This window comes from Chanos chanos, chromosome 1, assembly GCF_902362185.1.
Source record: "Chanos chanos chromosome 1, fChaCha1.1, whole genome shotgun sequence".
Lineage (NCBI taxonomy): Eukaryota > Metazoa > Chordata > Actinopteri > Gonorynchiformes > Chanidae > Chanos > Chanos chanos.
In genome coordinates, this window is record NC_044495.1 from 62784482 (window position 1) to 62807922 (window position 23441).

At 44.1% G+C, this 23441-nt stretch overlaps 1 protein-coding gene and 1 non-coding gene across 2 annotated transcripts in view; one reads left to right on the top strand and one right to left on the bottom strand.

Annotated features, from left to right (window-relative positions):
- Positions 1 to 15606, bottom strand: part of LOC115806032 (tetratricopeptide repeat protein 28-like) — a 59607-nt gene extending 44001 nt beyond the window's left edge. Inside the window, exons 1-4 of the mRNA XM_030766761.1 lie at positions 15514 to 15606; positions 14855 to 15002; positions 7066 to 7338; positions 5816 to 5946 (exon numbers count right to left, since the gene is read on the bottom strand). Of these exons, the coding sequence (XP_030622621.1) occupies positions 5816 to 5946; positions 7066 to 7338; positions 14855 to 15002; positions 15514 to 15606 (645 nt within the window). The remainder of the gene's footprint in view (positions 1 to 5815; positions 5947 to 7065; positions 7339 to 14854; positions 15003 to 15513) is intronic.
- A 7004-nt stretch (positions 15607 to 22610) lies between these two features.
- Positions 22611 to 22693, top strand: trnal-cag (transfer RNA leucine (anticodon CAG)). The gene has a single exon. It is a non-coding gene; the product is annotated as a tRNA-Leu (tRNA).
- The last annotated feature ends 748 nt before the right edge of the window (positions 22694 to 23441 follow it).

A 23441-nucleotide genomic window follows, 5' to 3' on the forward strand; every position in this document is an offset into this window, starting at 1 on the left:
ACACACACACGCACACACACACACACACACACACACACATATGGACACACACACACACACACACACACACACTTTCATTTATTACTAGACTAATCCTCAGTTTATATTATAATATTGTCTGTTGGTCTGTGTATTTGTTTTTAAGAGGTATATTATAATATTGTCTGTAGATCTGTGTATTTGTTTTTAAGAAGTATATTATAATATTGTCTGTTGGTCTGTGTATTTGTTTTTAAGAAGTATATTATAATATTGTCTGTAGATCTGTGTATTTGTTTTTAAGAGGTATATTTATAATATTGTCTGTAGATCTGTGTCTTTGTTTTTAAGAGGTATATTATAATATTGTCTGTAGAGCTGTGTATTTGTTTTTAAGAGGTATATTATAATATTGTCTGTAGATCTGTGTCTTTGTTTTTAAGAGGTATATTATAATGTCTGTAGTCCTGTGTCTTTGTTTTTAAGAGGTATACTATAACATTGTCTGTAGATCTGTGTATTTGTCAATATCTAATGGCTTAGGATGGCCGATAACCGATATTTGGCCGATATTTTAGGCCGATATTTTAGGCCGATGCATTAACAAAACTACATAAACTGAATCATACTGAATTTGTTTCCAAATACCCTCTATAAGAAACAACAGGCAATATACAGATCTAATACCACTTTACTGAGTGAATAATTATTCTTCTACTAACTTTAAAATAGAAAAAAATCTGTTTACATAATGTGGAAAAACCTAAAGTGAAATAAAAACACTGTTTAAACTAAGAAAGTAGATTAAGTGTTCAGACTTCATACTAAAGATTGAGTCTATTTATGGTGTGATTCGGGATAGTTGTGACCACTCCGGGCATTTGGCAAGAATGCAACATAGGTGTCCAGTTGCCACTCTTCGTTTTCTTTAATGCACATGTATGGTTCCACAAACACGAGAGTTCAACACAATTATTACATGACAAATATTAAGCAACGCTAAAATGCAAAGTAATAGCAAGGCACAGCCGCACTTTGCTAGCAATATATCTCTTACCTATTCAAACATCAATGATCTGGCTTAGACAGGAAGGATTCAATTAAAACATTTCACAACATACCTAGCAGTACTGGGTACTAATGCTTCAACATAACATGGTTATATCAGCAGCGTTAAGTTAAGTTTCAGTGATTGCACACACACACTCTGAACAGTGAGCAGTGAATTTGTCCTCTGCATTTAACCCATCCAACACACCAGTAGTGAACACACACACACCAGACGCAGGAGCAGTGGGCAGCCTTCCTTGGTGAGCGCCCGGGGAGCATTGGGGTTAAGTGCCTTGCTCAAGGGCACACAGCCGTGGATGTTGGGCCTGGGAATCGAACCAGCAACTCTCCAGTCACAAGCCCGGTTCTCTACCCTTTAGACCACAGCTGCCCTAATAGCATGTTTATGACGAATGGGCGCCGTCTCCCCACACTGGCTTGTGCCTGCGCTTTAGAAATACGGGCGTTGCCGTCTTACGGCTGGTAGCTGGTTATCTGTGGTTCTTATTTATGTGGCTGATCCTGCATTTGTACACACGTAAATGTGTCCACCAATAACGATTCAGTTGCATCCTGGTACTACTGTGGATTACCAGCAAGAACACTCGTTTTCATAATCAAACTTTCAGATAACAGCTTCAGTGTCCAGGACGTGGTAGGCTACATGCTGCTACCATTACTCAGCATTTATCAGCGATACTAGATGACATAACATTGAAACCTTCTGTCTTAAGTTCTACATATATTTACAGAACTTGAAAAAAGGCTGCTTACAGGTTTCAAGAACACACACACATGCCTATAAACAATGACAACAGGTAGTTATTTCAGAGCACCACTAAACCTCTTCCCCTCAACAACAATTTAACTAGGGGGCGGGGTTGTTGTTATGGAACATCAGTCTCATATTAACCCATAAGAATATAAGTAAATGAAAACAGGGAGACTCTCTATGCTGAGCCTTTTTAACACATCATATAATACTTCGTAATCCCAGTTCAGGAGAACCAAGTTGTAATATCGGCAAAACTGATATGAGGACGCCGATACCGATATGGACCAATAAGTGTCAAAGAGGCCGATAGTGGCCGATATATCGGCAAAACTGATATATCGGTTGAGCCCTAATTAAAAGTTTGTGCCTCATGCCTAATGATCTTCTATAATGCCCTAGATTTGGCAAAAGTGCAAAATTCCAAAATAAGGGTGATATTTAGGGTATTATAAAACCATTTTCTTGCACCCAAATGGTATCAATCATTTTTTCATTTTTTCTTCAGAAACAATCTTTTATTAATTTTGTGCCAATAATTGAGGTCTCCACCACTAATGGACATTAAGTTATTTAGAATAACAACAAGGCATGGTAGTATTTTTGGTCATTTTCATAGGACCAAAATGGTATGTTGGGTAGCTAGTAGGAACATGAAAATGTATGTGGAATAGCTTAATGTATGGTCATTTAGTGTATAAAGTGCCAATGTCCTTCCATGTTCCCCTCATAGATAAATACACATAGTTAAAGGCACTGTTTTACCTTTAGGAAAAAAACGTCCATAATGACGATACTTATCTGTGTCCCAGCTTGGCTGGGACACAGATAAGGTATGGCTGGCAGTTTGTCAGGAAGCTTGTCAGTTCCTGAGATTAAAAGGAAAGCCTGACTTGTGTCTCCGCCTTTGCCCGTGACAATCATGTCATCTGGCACTCGGTGTAAACAGAGGGAATGCTGAGGACTGTCCCAGGGTGAATACTGATTGGATAATTGTGAGTTATGATGAATACTGATTGGATAATTGTGAGTTATGAATTGCTGATTGTGACAGCTGATGCGCTGGTTGTAAATAGTGATTGGTTCAGGATGAACACTGATTGCTTCAACAAAGGTACATCTTATAACAACATATTAGTTGCATTTGAGGCCAGCATTGTTGGAAATGTGACACATTCAGGCTGATAAGTTCCCTCACCTGTGAAAGGAACCAAAGAGGACATGGTATCTAAAGACAGTGAATCTGTATCTAATCAAATCTGTCAAAAGAGCAGGAGCCCAACACACCTGACTGCATTATCCATGACCATAGCACACCTGACCCCAGTATACCTGACTGCATTATCCATGACCATAGCACACCTGACCCCAGTATACCTGACTGCATTATCCATGACCATAGCACACCTGACCCCAGTATACCTGACTGAATCCTTATTAACTCCTTTCATTCAAAACTACATTCACACCAGGCTGCGCACACACACACACACACACACACACACATACACTCTCAGTGTTGTAAAGCTTTTGTGGATTTAAAATAGCTTTAGAGAAGGGCAACCAGGACGTTCCTGTTAAATACAACCACTCTCTCTCCCTTCAGTGCACCAATACACCAATGCTATTTCCCACCAATAAACCAATACTTCTTCTTATTATTCAATACACCAATGCTATTTCCCACCAATAAACCAATACTTCTTCTTATTATTCAATACACTAATGCTATTTCCCATCAGTAAACCAATACTTCTTCTTATTATTATTCAATACACTAATGCTATTTCAGAGACATGACAGACAGAGAGAGGACAAAAGGGTATGGTGAGTTGGAGTGATTGTTCTACGTGTGATGCACTATACTGGTTATGTCGCAAATGTTAACCAATCAGCTGATTGCTGATTAATTCAAATTGGCTATAATCTGATCCTGACTTTGATTCTGGGCAGTCAGTGAAGAGAGAGGGGGGTTTGGGGGTAGTTAGTGAAGAGAGAGGGGAGTTTGGGGGTAGTTAGTGAGGGGAGAGGGGGGTTTGGGGGTAGTTAGTGAAGAGAGAGGGGAGTTTGGGGGTAGTTAGTGAGGAGAGAGGGGAGTTTGGAGGTAGTTAGTGAGGAGAGAGGGGAGTTTGGGGGGTAGTTAGTGAAGAGAGAGGGGAGCTTGGGGGTAGTTAGTGAGCAGAGAGGAGAGTTTGGGGGGTAGTTAGTGAAGAGAGAGGGGAGTTTGGGGGTAGTTAGTGAGGAGAGAGGGGAGTTTGGGGGGTAGTTAGTGAGGAGAGAGGGGAGTTTGGGGGGTAGTTAGTGAGGAGAGAGGGGAGTTTGGGGGGTAGTTAGTGAGGAGAGAGGGGAGTTGGGGTAGTTAGTGAGGAGAGAGGGGAGTTTGGGGGGTAGTTAGTGAGGAGAGAGGGGAGTTGGGGCAGTTAGTGAGGAGAGAGGGGAGTTTGGGGGTAGTTAGTGAGGAGAGAGGAGAGTTTGGGGGGTAGTTAGTGAGGAGGATGTAACCATTCTGTTGCTACATATGTCAGGAGGCTTTGATTGACAGGTGGAATAAATAGGTCTTGGCAAGGCCTCTCCCTGTGAAAGTGTGTGTGCGTGTTACCCTATCTCTCATTCCTGTTACCGTGACAGCCTGAGGGTGGTTAGTTGTGATTGCATCACACACACACACACACACAAACACACTCAGAGCCCACCCCAGGATGACAACATATTTTTGCTAATCGTGAAAATACTGGGAGCGGGGGAGGGGAGAGGTGTTTGTATGCATGTGCATGTACTGTACCACCACACAACTGTCTGTGTGTGTGTGTGTGTGTGTGTGTGTGTGTGTGTGTGTGTGTTTGTGCGAGTGTGTGTGTGTGTGTGTGTCTGTGTGTACGTGTGCGTGTGTGTGTCTGTGTGTGTATGTGTCTGTGTGTGTGTGTGTGTGTGTGTGTGTGTTTGTGCGAGTGTGTGTGTGTGTGTGTGTGTCTGTGTGTACGTGTGCGTGTGTGTGTCTGTGTGTGTATGTGTCTGTGTGTGTGTGTGTGTGTGTGTGTGTGTCTCTCTCTCTCTGTGTGTGTGTGTGTGTGTGTGTGTCTGTGTGTGTGTACGTGTGTGTGTGTGTGTGTGTGTGTGTATGTGTGTGTGTGTGTATGTGTCTCTGTGTGTGTGTGTGTGTGTGTGTGTGTGTGTGTACGTGTGTCTGAGTAACATGTAAAAAGAGGGAGACGTGAGAGGGCAGGAAACAATGCCATTCTTCTCTGACAAGAACTGAACAACACAAAGCGTCTGTCAGCAGGAGGAATGACCACAGTCAGAGAGAGATCAGGGAGCAGGGGCATGGGGTAGAGGTGGGGGTGGGGCTTGATTCTCTTCCTTAACCTTCTGCATTTGCTGTTTCTGTCGAGTTCAGATTCAAATTGAAAATTTATATATTGTAGTGTGTGCTGTGTGTACAACAGTGCACACTACACACATACTACAGAACACAGGACAATCAGATTGAAACAGATTAACATGAATAAAATCAGTGTCTGCACTGAATTTCCACTAATCTTACACACACACACACACACACACAGTTTCAGTTTCTAGTTTCAAGTTTTATTGTCATTTACTAGATAACAGTGTGGACATCATTATCAGTAATGAAATTCTTGGGCTTGGGGCCAGCTCAACTTGCACAATGTAGTAAGTAGATAATAATAAAAGAACAATAAAAGGTAAATATAAAGGTAATATAAAGAGATATATAAAAGAAGGAATATATATATATATATATATATATATGTGTACACATGTATAGGCTATATGTACATGTGCAATAAATAGATAGAGGAAAGAAATGTATATATGTATATGTAGAAATATAAAAAGATGCACACACACACACACGCGCGCGCGCGCGCGCATGCACACACACACACGCATACAGACGCACGCACACACACGCACACACACACACACACACACACGCACACACACACACACACACACACACGCATACAGACGCACGCACACAGAGTGACCTACCTCCCGATCTTTCAGTCTCATTGCTAGCATTAGCTGGTTGCGGTGGTTGGTCAGAGATTCCCGATAATTCCCTTTGGAGAAGAATGCCGAGCCCAGATTCCCATAGGCACGGCATTCCCCAGCCTCATCACCTGCATGGACAGAAAGGAGTGCTGGGTAAGAGCTGACATGTGGTCACTGTCAAAAGGCTTCTCTCACGCGTTTCACTGCTCTGAAAGCGTCTTTAACAGTTAGTGCCCTTAACAGACCAACAGTTAGCGCCCTTAACAGACTAACAGTTAGCATCTTTAACAGATCAACAGTTAGCATCTTTAACAGATCAACAGTTAGCGTCCTTAACGGACCAACAGTTAGCGCCCTTAACAGACCAACAGTTAGTGTCCTTCACAGACCAACAGTTAGCACCCTTAACAGACTAGCAGTTAGCATCTTTAACAGATCAACAGTTAGCATCTTTAACAGACCAACAGTTAGTGTCCTTCACAGACCAACAGTTAGTGTCCTTCACAGACCAACAGTTAGCGTCCTTCACAGACCAACAGTTAGTGTCCTTCACAGACCAACAGTTAGCGTCCTTCACAGACCAACAGTTAGTGTCCTTCACAGACCAACAGTTAGTGTCCTTCACAGACCAACAGTTAGTGTCCTTCACAGACCAACAGTTAGTGTCCTTCACAGACCAACAGTTAGCGCCCTTAACGGACCAACAGTTAGCGCCCTTAACGGACCAACAGTTAGCGCCCTTAACAGACCAACAGTTAGTGTAAGGTCAGTGTAAAATCTGCTTCAGGTGAACAGTAATAACCAAGTAAACAGCTTTTCAGTATCTCTGTGTGTTGTGTTTTGATTATTTTATCAGATGATGTATCCTTTGCCCTCTGAGTCTGTGCTTTAGTGATCCACTTCATCTGAGTTTAATGGACCAAACACATAGACACAGAGATATTTTATGGGGGTTAGTGGAAGGTTTTGCTCCGGTCCAGCTGGCAAAAAATGTCCAAAAAGAAGAAAAAAAAACCCAGCAGTCTGTAGACAAATTACTAAACTACACAATTACACTAGTTCATTATTGCATTTGTCTGATGATGTTCGTTCTCTCTCAGTGTCTGTGGGGTTTTCTCTGAGGTGTGACAGACACGATTTGGGCGAAGATCTGGGTAGGGGTTAGGGGAAAATTTCGGGAGTGGTGTGTAAGACCCACAGCAGACTGGCCAGGTGCTCTGCCGTTGTCTGACCTGACCCTAACTTACCTAATGACTTGGCAACCTCCAGGTCCTGCTGCATAAAGGTGATGCTCTTCTCTGTGTTGCCAAGCAACCAGTGGGCAGTGCCGAGGGCGGAACAAACAGAGCCGCGGAGTTTTAAGCTGCAGGTGCCGATTTTCAGTGCCGCCTCCAGAACCACAACAGATGCTGCGTGATGTCCGACTGACAGCAGCTCTTGACCAATCACAGAAACCACAACAAACGGGCTCCGGTCCAACTTCATCTTCTGTAGCTGCTGATAGGTGGGTTCCACTGATTCTGCAATGAGGGCATGAGACGAAAGCTCTTTAGATTTGCATCTGTTTGTCCTAAAACAAAACCAGCACTGTTTGGTTCCTTTACACAACACCCATTCAGAGAGGGACAACAAGTTTGGTGAAAGAGTGTTGTACTGTTTGAGAAGTATTTTTACTGTGTGCTGGGACAGTGTTGTACTGTTTGAGGAGTGTTTTATTGTGTGCTGAGACAGTGTTGTATTGTTTGAGGAGTGTTTTATTGTGTGATGAGACAGTGTTGTATTGTTTGAGGAGTGTTTTATTGTGTGCTGAGACAGTGTTGTTCTGTTTGAGGAGTGTTTTATTGTGTGCTGAGACAGTGTTGTTCTGTTTGAGGAGTGTTTTATTGTGTGATGAGACAGTGTTGCACTGTTTGAGGAGTGTTTTATTGTGTGCTGAGACAGTGTTGTTCTGTTTGAGGAGTGTTTTATTGTGTGATGAGACAGTGTTGCACTGTTTGAGGAGTGTTTTATTGTGTGCTGAGACAGTGTTGCACTGTTTGAGGAGTGTTTTATTGTGTGATGAGACAGTGTTGTTCTGTTTGAGCAGTGTTTTTATTGTGTGCTGAGACAGTGTTGTATTGTTTGAGGAGTGTTTTATTGTGTGATGAGACAGTGTTGTTCTGTTTGAGCAGTGTTTTTATTGTGTGCTGAGACAGTGTTGTATTGTTTGAGGAGTGTTTTATTGTGTGCTGAGACAGTGTTGTATTGTTTGAGGAGTGTTTTATTGTGTGATGAGACAGTGTTGTATTGTTTGAGGAGTGTTTTATTGTGTGCTGAGACAGTGTTGTTCTGTTTGAGGAGTGTTTTATTGTGTGCTGAGACAGTGTTGTTCTGTTTGAGGAGTGTTTTATTGTGTGCTGAGACAGTGTTGTATTGTTTGAGGAGTGTTTTATTGTGTGCTGAGACAGTGTTGTACTGTTTGAGAAGTATTTTTATTGTGTGCTGAGACAGTGTTGTATTGTTTGAGGAGTGTTTTATTGTGTGCTGAGACAGTGTTGTATTGTTTGAGGAATGTTTTATTGTGTGCTGAGACAGTGTTGTACTGTTTGAGAAGTATTTTTACTGTGTGCTGAGACAGTGTTGTATTGTTTGAGGAGTGTTTTATTGTGTGATGAGACAGTGTTGTTCTGTTTGAGCAGTGTTTTTATTGTGTGCTGAGACAGTGTTGTATTGTTTGAGGAGTGTTTTATTGTGTGCTGAGACAGTGTTGTTCTGTTTGAGCAGTGTTTTTATTGTGTGCTGAGACAGTGTTGTTCTGTTTGAGGAGTGTTTTATTGTGTGCTGAGACAGTGTTTGTTGTATGTAGGCTAACTGCATATTAGACACTGTCATTGAAGTCGTTCGCAATGTTAAAGCATCCATATGTGATATCGCTCGGAAGCATAAAATGTCGAGACAATAGGCTAATAAAATTGTACGATTCCTTATCTGAAAAAAGTTAGGTAAGGGCACGCAGGAATATGTTGCGGCCAATTCTTTACTAAAAGAACCCTAACCCTGGTAGGTTTTACTTTCATATCTGCAAAGTTTGTGTAAGTTTGGTTTTTGTGATGTAGCAGAGGAGTTCACCGGCCCCATGTCTGCACAGTTTGATTGACAGCTGTCACAGCCTCTTGACGACCGCCTGGTCATTATCACACATACGCATGTGCATACACACACACAGAGACACACACAGACACACACACACAGAGCTACCTGAGCTTTCATCGCTTTTTATGATTGTTTTAATCTCTCTCTCACTTTCTCTCTCTCTCTCTCTCTCTTGCCCTCTCCCTGTCTCAGTCTCCTCTTGGTCTGCCCCCGTTTGCGTAATGATTGCCCGTGGGGATGTGTGCACCACGGCATCCCCTCCCCATTCTCCAGAACCCATTAACACAACAACACGTCAATACATCAGCATATTAACACTTTACCACATTAACACATCAACACAACATATCAACACATTAACACATTGACTCAAAACATCAACACATTAATACACTGACACCTCCACACATCAACTCATCATCACATTGACACATCAAAAACCTTTATACATTAACATATTAAGACACCAATACATTAACATATGAATACATTAACACACTGACACCCCCGCACATAAACACATTAAGACATAAACATAACATAAGCAGTTCATTTACCACATTTACCACAACAAAACAGTGTGTGCATGCATGTGTGTGTGAGTGCATTTAAGACAGATGTGCATGCATGTGTGTGTGAGTGCATTTAAGACAGATGTGCATGCATGTGTGTGTGAGTGTTTATAAGACAGATGTGCATGCATGTGTGTGTGAGTGTTTATAAGACAGATGTGCATGCATGTGTGTGTGAGTGTATATAAGACAGATGTGCATGCATGTGTGTGTGAGTGTTTATAAGACAGATGTGCATGCATGTGTGTGTGAGTGCATTTAAGACAGATGTGCATGCATGTGTGTGTGTGTGTATTTAAGACAGATGTGCATGCATGTGTGTGTGAGTGTTTATAAGACAGATGTGCATGCATGTGTGTGTGAGTGCATTTAAGACAGATGTGCATGCATGTGTGTGTGTGTATTTAAGACAGATGTGCATGCATGTGTGTGTGTGTATTTAAGACAGATGTGCATGCATGTGTGTGTGTGTGTATTTAAGACAGATGTGCATGCATGTGTGTGTGTATTTAAGACAGATGTGCATGCATGTGTGTGTGTGCATTTAAGACAGATGTGCATGCATGTGTGTGTGTATTTAAGACAGATGTGCATGCATGTGTGTGTGTGTATTTAAGACAGATGTGCATGCATGTGTGTGTGTGTATTTAAGACAGATGTGCATGCATGTGTGTGTGAGAGTTTATAAGACAGATGTGCATGCATGTGTGTGTGTGTATTTAAGACAGATGTGCATGCATGTGTGTGTGTATTTAAGACAGATGTGCATGCATGTGTGTGTGTGTATTTAAGACAGATGTGCATGCATGTGTGTGTGTGTGTATTTAAGACAGATGTGCATGCATGTGTGTGTGTGTATTTAAGACAGATGTGCATGCATGTGTGTGTGAGAGTTTATAAGACAGATGTGCATGCATGTGTGTGTGTGTATTTAAGACAGATGTGCATGCATGTGTGTGTGTATTTAAGACAGATGTGCATGCATGTGTGTGTGTGTATTTAAGACAGATGTGCATGCATGTGTGTGTGAGTGTTTATAAGACAGATGTGCATGCATGTGTGTGTGAGTGTATATAAGACAGATGTGCATGCATGTGTGTGTGAGTGTTTATAAGACAGATGTGCATGCATGTGTGTGTGTGTGTATATAAGACAGATGTGCATGCATGTGTGTGTGAGTGTATATAAGACAGATGTGCATGCATGTGTGTGTGAGTGTTTATAAGACAGATGTGCATGCATGTGTGTGTGTGTGTATTTAAGACAGATGTGCATGCATGTGTGTGTGAGAGTGTACATGTGTCATCTCCCACTCCAGTCCGAGTCTCCCCTCCCAGTCTTCGCGGGCGGTGACCTATTCAACCTTGCAGTCGCAACCTGTCTGACCTTATTCATCCGCCTTGTTCTACTGACAGTACTGTTGTCATTTACGGTGGCCTCTGGAACTGCCAGTCGGTGGTGCAGCAGGCCCACTGCATCTCTGCACAGGCCTCCATGTTGTCTCTTCACTTCCTGGCCCTCACTGAGACGTGGATCACACCGGAGAACACAGCCACTCCCGCTGTCCTCTCCTCTGCCTTCACTTTCTCCCACACCCCCAGACCCTCGGGGAGGAGTGGAGGAACTTGTTCCCTCATCTCCCCCTTGTGGAGGTTCCGTGTCACTGCTCTCCCTTCCATCTCCCCCACCTCTTTTGAATTTCACACCGTTACTGTTTCTTCCCCTTGTAAACTGCACATGTGTATTCTCTATCATCCACCAGGCCCTCTGCAGTCACTCCCAGATGAACTGGACACCCTCCTCGGCTCCTTCCCTGAGGACAGCATTCTCATTCTGCTGCTTGGGGACTGAACTCTACTCAGTCTGCTGGTCTCCTCCCCCTTCTCCAGTTCTTCGACTTCACCCTAGTGGAGTCCCCACCAACACACAAGGCTGTCAACCAGCTGAACCTTGTCTTCACAAGAGGCTGCCCTGGTCCTGATCTCACAGTCACACCTCTCCACACCTCTGATCACTTCTTTCTGTCCTTCTGCCTCCTGATCTTATCCTCCCTCAAATCCTCTGCTCCCACCCTGTCATTGTCAGCTCGATGTAACCTTCACACCCTCTCCTGTAGTGCCTTCTCTTCTGCTGTCTGTTCTTCTCTCCCTTCTGCTGAATCCTTCTCACTTCTCTCCGTTGAGATGAATCCTCTACTGTCCTCTGTGCTGTCATCCTCCCTGGACTCCCTCTGTCCCCTTCTTACCAAACCAGCTCGTCTGTCCCCTCCCAGTCCCTGGCTGACGACTGCATTTGTGCTGACAGAGCCAAACTTGGCGCGGCTGAAAGGAGATGGCGGACATCAAAGTCTCCAGATGACCAATCCCATTTCCACTCTCTTCTCCTTTCCCTCCCCCCTACCCTGTCCTCCGCAAAGTCTGCCTTCTTCCACTCCAGGATCCTCTCCGCCTACTCTAACCCTCACAAACTCTTCTCTACTTTCTCCTCCCTCTTCTCCTCCTCCTCCTACCTCTTCCCTTTCTGCTAATGACTTTGTCTCCTTTTTTGAGAAGAAGGTTAAAGACATCTACGACTCACTCCCCTCATGTCCTCCCATTTCGGATCCCGCACCCGCTGTCTCTCCCACTACCTTCTCCCCCCTAACTCCCTCTGATTTTCTACAACTAATAAAATCTCACCGTCCCACTACCTGTCCTCTTGATCCCATCCCTTCCTCTCTCTTTAAGTCCATCTCTGAGGACATTCTTCCCTTTATTTCTTCCTTAATCAACAGCTCCCTGTCTACTGGTACAGTTCCCTCTGTTCTGAAGAGGGCATGGGTCATGCCACTGCTAAAGAAACCCACTTTAAATCCAGCTGATTTCAGAAGCTACGGTCCACTATCTCTTCTACCATTTTCCTCTAAAACCCTCAAACATGCAGTCTATAACCAACTCTCTCCCTATCTCCTCCAGAATAACCTCCTGGACCCGAACCAGTTGGGATTCAAAGCCATCCACTCCACTGAGACTACCCTCCTCGCAGTCACAGGAGAGCTTCACTTGCCAGAGTGGAATCACTCAGCTCTGTTCCCATACTTTTTGACCTCTCCGCAGCGTTCGACACTGTGAACCACCAGAGTCTTCTCTCATCCCTTGCTGGGATGGGCTTCTCAGGATCTGCACTCACCTGGTTGGAATCCTACCTGTCTGACCGTTCCTATCAGGTGTCTTGGAGGGAATCGGTCTCCTCCCCCCACCCTTTCCAAACTGGGGTCCCACAAGGTTCCCTACTTGGCCCACTGTTTTTCTCCCTTTACACTAAATCACTTGGACAAGTTATCTCTGCCCACGGTCTTTCCTACCTCTGCTACACCGATGGCACACAGTTGTGGCCATGCGTTGTGGCCTGCATAGCCGACATTGCCTCCTGGATGTCATCTCAAGCTTAATCTGGAGAGGACTGAACTTCTCATTTTCCAGCAAAGAGCTCCCAAATGATCAATGCTCTAATCACCATTGAGGGTTCCGTGGTCTCCCCCTCCACGATAGCTAAAAACCTTGGCGTGACCTTGGCGTGACCTTGGCGTGACCTTGGATGACCGGCTTAACTTCTCTAGCCACATTGCGGCAGTCACCCGGTCCTGCAGATTCTCCCTCTACAACATCAGGAGGCTCCGCCCTTTCCTTACACCACAAGCAACCCAGCTCCTAGTTCAAGCACTTGCAATGCCTTACTTATCGGCCTGCACTATCAGGTCGTTTCCTCAGGTCGCTATCAGATCCTACCATCAATCTCTGATCACTCCATACACTCCTACCAGATCTTTCTGCTCAACCTCCTCTGGGGAGTTGGCTGTCCCACTCGGCATTCCTCTTGGCCATGTCTTTTTTCTCCCCTGGCTCTGCGGTGGTGGAATGACCTTCCTCACCCAATCAGAACTGTGGAATCTCTTACCATCTTCTGCAGGAGACTGAAAACCCACCTTTTCAGAGTCTATCTGTCACCCATTATGTAACCTCTCTTTTATGTTATGTTTTATGAAAAAAAAAATCCTCTGGACTAACCTTGTTTCTATGCTGCAGGATATTCAGGAGTGTGGCGCTGAAAATAATTAATTTGCACTCCTACTGTGGTCTTTGCTTATGAGGAAGTTAAACCTGATTGATGCACTAATTCTAAGTTGCTTTGGTTTAAAAGCATCTGCGAAATGCCAAATTGTAAATTGTAAATTCCAGAGTAAGTAGTAAATTTCCTAATAGAAGAGTCCTCTGGCTCCATTCTCCCAGCAAAACAAAGTCATAGAGCTCTTCTATTATGAAGTTCACTACTTGCTCTGAGTTAACTAACATTGAGTTTTCACTAAACCCGCTTTCTGGAATGCCCCCCAGAAATAAAGCTGAAGAAACCAGTTCACATCACCTCCCAGTTCAATGCCAAATTTATGTCACAGTAGGCGTCTCTATACAGATGAGCAGAAAACTAATATCAGCGTCATCTTAAGAACACACTCTTTCATCACCATAGAGTCTATGTCACTGTGTCAACAAAGTGTGTGTCACTGTTACAGAGTCTGTGTCACTGTGTCATCAGAGACTGTATGGTAAAGTCAGTAATGTAGATTGTAAGCATGGTAGAGATGTTGTTTGTGTCATTATGGTAGAGATGTTGTTTGTGTCATTATGGTAGAGATGTTGTTTGTGTCATTATGGTAGAGATGTTGTTTGTGTCATTATGGTAGAGATGTTGTTTGTGTCATTATGGTAGAGATGTTGTTTATGTTAGTATGGTAGAGATGTTGTTTATGTTAGTATGGTAAAGATGCTGATTATGTCAGTGTGGTAGAGATGTTGTTTGTGTCATTATGGCAGAGATGTTGTTTATGTTAGTATGGTAGAGATGCTGATTATGTTAGTATGGTAGAGATGCTGATTATGTCAGTGTGGTAGAGATGTTGTTTGTGTCATTATGGCAGAGATGTTGTTTGTGTCATTATGGTAGACATGTTGTTTATGTTAGTATGGTAGAGATGCTGATTATGTCAGTGTGGTAGAGATGTTGTTTGTGTCATTATGGCAGAGATGTTGTTTATGTTAGTATGGTAGAGATGCTGATTATGTCAGTGTGGTAGAGATGTTGTTTATGTCAGTGTGGTAGAGATGTTGATTATGTCAGTATGGAAGAGATGTCCTTTATGTCAGTATGGTAGAGGACTTGTTTATGTCAGTATGGTAGAAACATAATTTTCGTCAGTATGATAGAGACATGGTTTTTTGTCAGTGTGGTAGAGATGTTGTTTATGTCAGTGTGGTAGAGATGTTGTTTATGTCAGTGTGGTAGAGACATTGTTTACCGCGTAAGGGAGACTTGAGTGTGGCCTCCACCATGCCCTGCAGAAGCTGCAAACTCTTGGGGTCCTGAGCAAGCCCTGAGGCAAAGGCAGCCAACGCGTCGGCATGGCGACCAAGGTACTGAAGAGCCACGCCCTGTCGGAAGTATGCCTGTAGAGAGACACAGAGCGAGAGAGAGACAGAGAGTGAGAGAGAGAGAGAGAGACAGAGAAAGAGAAAGAAACAGTTTAGTTAGGATTTTTAAAAAGTTCCATTTTCTCTTGATGAGTGAGAACTGTGCGTAATGATCGCATCACTGGGAAGTGGGACGACCCCAAATGCAACATTACAAAGAAAAACAGTGATGCACAAAACAAACAATAAACGACAATAAAGAATTTGTCCTGTTTATGTGTCTAATGATTAATAACACGAACAACAGAACATTCATCTGTATCCTTAGCCTTTCCTTATGATATAATAAAATATCATTCATGTTAACATTCTCATTCATGTGAACACGCATTTTTATTCATATGTTTATTTTCACTCATATAAGCACCTTCTGGACCATCAGTCAAAGCCAGATTGATTCTAACTCCAAACAAAATGTGTGTGTGTGTGTGTGTGTGTGTGTGTGTGTGTGTGTGTGTGGAAAGGCATTGACATACACATGATATGCTGGAGGGTGCTGCATCTCTTTAAGGAGAGATTTGGCGAACTCTGGTGAGAGGGGGTGAGCTCGAGAACTCTTTGCTGTGAACTCATAGGGCATTCCCTATTCCTCATCACTATTTCCCCACTGGCCAATACTGGAGTCTTTCACCTTTTGAACACCTGTCGGATTTCCATCACCATAAATGAACTGCGCGTGTGTTGTGTGTTTTGAGTGTTGTGTTGTGGGGTGTTGTGTTGTTTTTGAGTGTTGTATTGGGTTATTTGAGTGTTGTGTTGTGTTGATTTCATGAAGATTTAATGGCTCTGAAGGCCAGACTGAGCATAGCAGAGGAAACTGACATCTCTTTGTAAACACACACACACACACACATACAGAGCCAAATTCTGCACTAACAGAGAAGCAGCAGCTTGATCCAAACACTGGCCTCTGACAGCTCAGCTTTTCACCATCAGATGCTCCATTTGCCAGCCACTGTAAGCTCATATCTCACTGAGCAGACCCACTCTTGATTTAGCATAAACCCACTGAGAACCATTCTCTGTGTTGGAAGGGGGGGGGGGCAGGGCACACTGACTTTAGCTCAAGGACACATCAGTTAAAGGACACACACACACGCGCACACACACACACACACACACACACACACACCCGACACTGAGGCATTCTAAGGCATCCAATTTAGGATCTGAACTGGAATTCCAACATGTGAACTAAGGATCCAAGTCTGGTTAGTGTCTCAAATGGTCTCACACTAAACAAACACAAACACGCACACACACACCTAAGAGAGAGCGAGAGACAGAGAGAGGGAGCGAGAGACAGAGAGAGAGAGGGAGAGACAGAGAGAGAGAGCGAGAGACAGAGAGAGAGAGCGAGAGACAGAGAGAGAGAGGGAGAGACAGAGAGAGAGAGGGAGAGACAGAGAGAGAGAGCGAGAGACAGAGAGAGAGAGGGAGAGACAGAGAGAGAGAGAGAGAGCTATGAAAATTCCTCATAGCTCTCCGCAGAATACACGTGGTGATTTAGAGTCCTGATTCCAGTGTGTTGAGTTCTCTCCTTAAACATTCTGCTAATTTCACGGAACCATAGAACGGAACCATAGAACACCCTTAGTATCTGTGACACCTCCGAACCCATGCAGCTACCTATCTCTGTTTATTCTCCTCATTTCCCCAAAGAGCAAATCAAGTATCGAAATATTACTAAACATTAATCTAGTGAAGCAAACCACTGTAAAGAAAAACCAACCAGCTGGATTTTGGAGATTCAATCAATTATTACTTATGGCATCTGGAATGACTGCCAATTTTCCTCAGCAAAAACAAGAGAGAGAAAGAGTCAGAAATTGTAAACCCAGACAACCTTTTCTCTTTGTGTCATATAACTGCATGTTGAAAAGCTCTTTTGATGAGGCTTTTTAGTCAGGACCCCCTCTCTCCACCAGATCCCAAAACATCAAATCTTACACATCTTAGTCAAAAAACAAAGTAGATACCATTCAGGGTTTGAATTCAGATCAGCAGACCAGAGAATCTTTTGTAACCCGTAAAGAAAAACACAATGCAAATCAGTACGATTCTGCATGTTTTAAAGACAAAAAAAAAAAAAAATTCCTTTGTGTTTGACGGTAAACCTACTGGAGACAATCACAATTACTGTTACAATGAAACTCCATTACACTGAAACTCAAATTCTATCAGTTGCCAGATGATGCTAACAATAAAACTCAATTTAAAAAGTCTGTCTGTTACCGGATAATACTAACAATGAAACTCAGTTTAAAAAGTCTCAGTTACCAGATAATGCTAACAATAAAACTCAATTTAAAAAGTCTGTCTGTTACCGGATAATACTAACAATGAAACTCACACAATTAAAAAAAGTTACACCCACAGGTGCTATTTTAAGATGAATGTACTGGCACCAGATATGGAGTGTATTTAATGTGTGTATTTAAAAAGTATATTTTTTAAATGTAATTAATAATTGTAATTAATCAAGAATAATGAAAAAGAGGTTAAAATGTAATTAACAGGTGTTGTGAGACACTGGGTTTCTGAATATTTGTTTGATGGATGGATGAAAGGATGGATGAGATGGAGAAAAGTGAGGGACAGGCCTGTGCAGTATTAGCTGGTAATGAGAGTCTCAGACTTTTCAGAGTAGAGTGCTGCACAGTGAGTATACCTCACTCCCCTGACACCTTAACAGGCGATTACCGCTAGCGCCCATGGGTTTTAGCCTCCTTGCTAGCACGCCCGCCTCCCATCCCGAGGGTTGTCAGTTCGAGTCCAGTGTGAAACACAACTCAGAGCGGTAACACACTCAGCACCTCACAAACACTCAGTATTTTACACCACAAACAACAGGGATGTTCACTGTGTTGTGGTAACACACACACACACACACACACACATTGCTACGTTCACCTGCCACTGACTGGCTACGACGTTCAATAGCCGCTTCACATCATGTTGTGTCGTGTCGTTGTCTTTTGTTGTGTTGTGTCACATCATGTTGTGTCGTGTCGTTGTCTTTTGTTGTGTTGTGTCACGTCATGTTGTGTCATGTCGTTGTCTTTTGTTGTGTTGTGTCACGTCATGTTGTGTCATGTCGTTGTCTTTTGTTGTGTTGTGTCACGTCATGTTGTGTCGTGTCGTTGTCTTTTGTTGTGTTGTGTCATGTCATGTCATGTTGTGTTGTGCTAAGGTTAGTGTTAGGAGTATTGATCCACAGATTAAACAGCTAATCTCGTATTACAAGATTAAGACTAGCTGGCTGCAGGAACATTACACTGATCAATACCAAACAGACACGGTCAAAGGTCACAGACACACTGATGTGTCTAATTGTACACACAATCACACTAGACCAAACTCCAAATACACTCTCTCTGCCACATGCATACACACACACACACACACACACACATAAATACACACACGTATATACACACACACACACACACACACACACATGCATACACACAATCACACTAGACCAAACTCCAAACACACTCCCTCTGCCACATGCATACACACACACGTATACACACACACACACACACACACACACACGCATACACACACACACACACACACACACATGCATACACACAATCACACTAGACCAAACTCCAAACACACTCTCTCTGCCACATGCATACACACACACGCATACACACACACACACACATAAATACACACACGTATACACACACACACACACACGCATACACACACACACACACACACACATAAATACACACACGTATACACACACACACACGCATACACACACACACACACACACACACACACACATAAATACACACATGCATACACACACACACACACACACACACACATGCATACACACAATCACACTAGACCAAACTCCAAACACACTCCCTCTGCCACTTTTAACAAAACCGTGTCTTTATCAGAAAAACTGATTCTCTGAGAAATCACATGGGAGCACAGGGCTGTGTGTTCCAACAGCTGTCCCTCAGAATCACACACGTACACACACACATGCGTATACACAAACTCATACACACACACGCATACACACACACACACACACACACATGCATACACACACGTATACACACACACACACACGCATACACACACACACACACACGCATACACACACTTATACACAAACTCATACACACACACGCATACATACACACACACACACACATACGAACACACACACACAAACACATATACACACACACACATGCATACACACACGTATACACAAACTCATACGCACACGCGCACACACACACACACACACATATACACGCACACACACACACATACGCACGCACACAAACGCACAAACACACACACACACACACACACACACACACACGCATACACGCACACACTCACATGCAGTTACTTATGTGTGGAGTAACATATTTCCACATAATTTCTTTCAGGAACATGCGTCTCCTGTCATAATCTGCCATAATCAGGGTCCTCTGTCATAACTGTCAGACCTGTGTGTGATAAATCACATTTATTATTTAAAACGTATTATTAACCTCTGTAAAAACCCTACCGTTGGAACAAAGGCACCAAAAAATTACACAGAACGCTGAACTGGCGTCTTTAATACCACACCACTGAAAACCTTGATTTTTTCTCAAAAAATTGTTTTTACTTTTAGTGAACAATAATTTATTCTTTATTTTTTTTCAAACAAGTAAATCAAATCAGACCTTGGAGCAGAAATTAGAATTTGACTCTATTCTGTAAATATTCTTAAATTTGACTCAGTTCAGTAAATATTCCTAAACAAAGAGGCTTCGGAGTCTGTTTGGCTTAGGTCTGCATCCAAGGGCTCATAAAATTGTGTATAATTAAATTATATGTGATTAAGTTATGTATAATTACATTATCTATAATTAAATTATGTGTAATTAAGTTCTGTGTTATTAAACACATATATGATATTATAGACATTTATAAACACCCTCAAACATCACAGAAGACATTATATAAATATAATGTATGACATCATATTTATAATATATATTGCATATGACACAATATCCACCATATTTACCACTGTCATATATTCAAACAGCTTCCTCTGCCTCTAATTCTCACTCAGTCTTTCACTTAAATAGAAACAGAAAAAAACAGGTCCAGACTTCAAAGGGCAGATTAAAGGCTAAGAGAGCACAGCATTGGCTGCTCCACACACAAGAGGACTTTGTACATTTACTCTGACCTTGTCCATCGGGCACTGGAATAAATTTCATGCTTTGTGAAGATCTCATTTTATGCTTTTATGGATTTACATTTTCCATGAAATGGCACAATCTTGACACCAGCACTTCCTGCAGAAACAATGAGACATCAGGACAATAACAGCTGAGTGTAGTTTTTACTCTCTGAGTGTGGTTTTTACTCTCTAATACGTTGTAATACAGTCTCTCTCTAATACAGTCTTACTCTCTAATACGTAATAATACAGTCTCTCTCTAATACAGTCTTACTCCCTCATATGTAATAATACAGTCTCTCTCTAATACAGTCTTACTACAGCCTGAACGAGCCACGTGTCGCCTTCTCGTGGGCTCACCATCTGCGAGGGGATAAATTGGGGCCGGGTGCTCACCTCTAAGCACAGACTTGGTTCTGGAACCAAACTCTAGAGTCTATCCTTCTCCGGAGTTGCCCAGGGTGAAAGGCGGTGGGCAGGTGTGGAGTTACTTGTCAGGCCCTGACTGAGCCCCCCTGTGTTGGAGTTTGTCTCAGTGAACAAGAGGGTCACCTCACTGCAACTTTGGGTTGCAGGAGGGAAATCTCTGACTGTTGTGACAGCGTACACGCCAAATTGATCTGACCCCGAGTGGTGCTTTGTTGGACTTCGGTGCGAGTCACGGATGGTCCATAATGAACACCATGTTTAAGCATAAGGCAGCTCACAAGTATACCTGGTACCAGAGCTCCTTAGGCCAACGGTCAATGATCAACTTCGTAGTCGTCTCATCAGACCTGTGGCCATATGTTCTGGACACTTGGGTGAAGAGAGGGGCAGAGCTGTCAACTGATCACCACCTGGTGGTGAGTACGATCAGATGGCGGGGGAGGCTGCCGGACAGACCTGGTAAACCCAAGCACGTAGTGAGGGTGAACTGGGAACATCTGGCTGAGGACCCTGTCCGGAAGGTCTTCAACTCTCACCTCTGGAGGAGCTTCTCCCTGATCCCGAGGGAGGCTGGGGACATGGAGTCGGAATGGACCCTGTTCAAAGCCTCCATTGTTGAAGCGGCAGCTTCGAGCTGTGGCCAGACGTTTGTCTGTGCCTGTGGTGGCAACCCAAGGACCCGGTGGTGGAGGGAACCATCGGTGAGGGAAGCTGTCAGGCTGAAAAAGGAGGCCTTCCGGGCTTGGCTAGCACGGGGGACTCCAGAATTGGCTGAGAGGTACCGGCACGCCAAAAGGGCTGCAGCGATGGCGGTCGCGTAAGCAAAAACTCAGGTATGGGAGGAGTTCAGGGAGGCCATGGAGAAGGACTTTCGGTTGGCCTCAAAGAGGTTCTGGCAAACCACCAGGTGACGAAGGAGGGGCAGGCAGGGCCTCATCCAGGCTGTTCTCAGCAGAGACGGGGAGGTTCTGACCTCGACTGAGGATGTGGTCGGACAGTGGAATGAACACTTTGAGGAGCCCCTAAATCCGAATGACCCGCCCTCCACAGAGGAGGCAGGGCTGGAGGATTCAAGGGGGTCATCACCCATCTCCCTGGCAGAGGCCACTGAGGCAGTTAGTGGATGAGATCTGCCCTGGAATGCTGAAGGCCCTGGGTGTTGTTGGGCTGCCATGGCTGACATGTCTCTTCAATGTCGCGTGGAGGTTGGGGACAGTGCCTGTGGAGTGGCAGACAGGGGTGGAGGTTGTCATATTTAAAAAAGGGGACCAGAGAGTGTGCTCCAATTATCGGTGTATCACACTGCTCAGCGGAGGAGTTCAAGTATCTAGGGGTCCTGTTCATGAGTGAGGGTAAAATGGAGCGGGAGATCGACAGGCAAATCAGGCGGCAGCAGCAGTCATGTGGTCGCTGCACCAGACCATCGTGGTGAAGAGAGAGTTAGGCCAGAAGGCAAATCTCTCAATTTACCAGTTGATCTTCGTTCCAACCCTCACCTATGGTCATGAGCTCTGGGTCGAATGAGCGAATGAGATCACAGATACAAGCGGTGGAAATGAGTTTCCTCCATAGGGTGCCAGGGTGCACCCTTAGGGATAGGGTGAGGAGCTCAGACATCTGGGAACAGCTTGGAGTAGAGCTGCTGCTCCTTCGCATTGAAAGGAGCCAGTTGACTTGGTTCAGGCATCTAGTCAGGATGCATCCTGGGGGCCTCCCTGTGGAGGTGTTCCAGGTGTGACCAACTGGGAGGAGACCCCGGGGCAGACCCAGAACATGCTGGGAGGATTACATATCTCGGCCGGCCTTGGAACCCAGGAGGAGTTGGTGGATGTGGCTGGGGAAAGGGATGTCTGGGCTGGCCTCCTCAGCCTGCTACCACCACAACCCGGACCAAGATAAGTGGCGGAGAATGATAACAAGGATAGGTCAGGATGGCCGAGCGGTCTAAGGCGCTGCGTTCAGGTCGCAGTCTCCCCTGGAGGCGTGGGTTCGAATCCCACTTCTGACAACAAGTGTTTTCGCGTCCACTGTTGCACTGTCGCTAAGATGGCTGCACTGAAGAGAGCTCCGAGTCAAATCCGCAAAGTTGTGTGGATTTCCTTTTAACTTCTAGTCCTTTTCGTTAATTCGGCGCTATCATACATTCAGTATGACCGACAAACACTTTTGGAGTTACGTTCGTCAGCCAGTTCAGATTTTAAGCCGTCTTTCGACACCGCCAACGCCGTACTCCCCTGGGGCTTTTGTTTACTTGCACGGCGTCGGAGGAAAACAAAGAGAGGGAAGCACGCCGGCATTCTGCAGAGAAACCGACAGAGAAACTACAAACCTCCTCTGCCCAGCATTCTGCTTGCTAATGTACAGTCGCTGGACAACAAGCTAGACGAACTACGCGCACGTATTAAACACGAAAGGGACATTAGGAACTGCTGCGTTCAGGCATTCACTGAGACATGGCTGGAGCCCAACATGCCTGACTGTGCCATCACCCCGGTGAATTTCTCCATCTACTGGCAAGACTGAACGAAAGACTCAGGCAGGATGAGAGGAGGTGGTGTGTGCTTTATGGTTAACTCTTCATGGGCCAAGGATGTCTGTATTTTAACAACGTGCTGCTCCATGGTACCTCCTCACAGCTGTTTACATCCCCCCACAGGCTGATAAACCTTCAGCACTGGACGAGCTGTATAGGATCGTAAATGGACTGGAAAACTCATACCCAGAGGCTGCGCTCATTGTTTCGAGAGACTTCAACA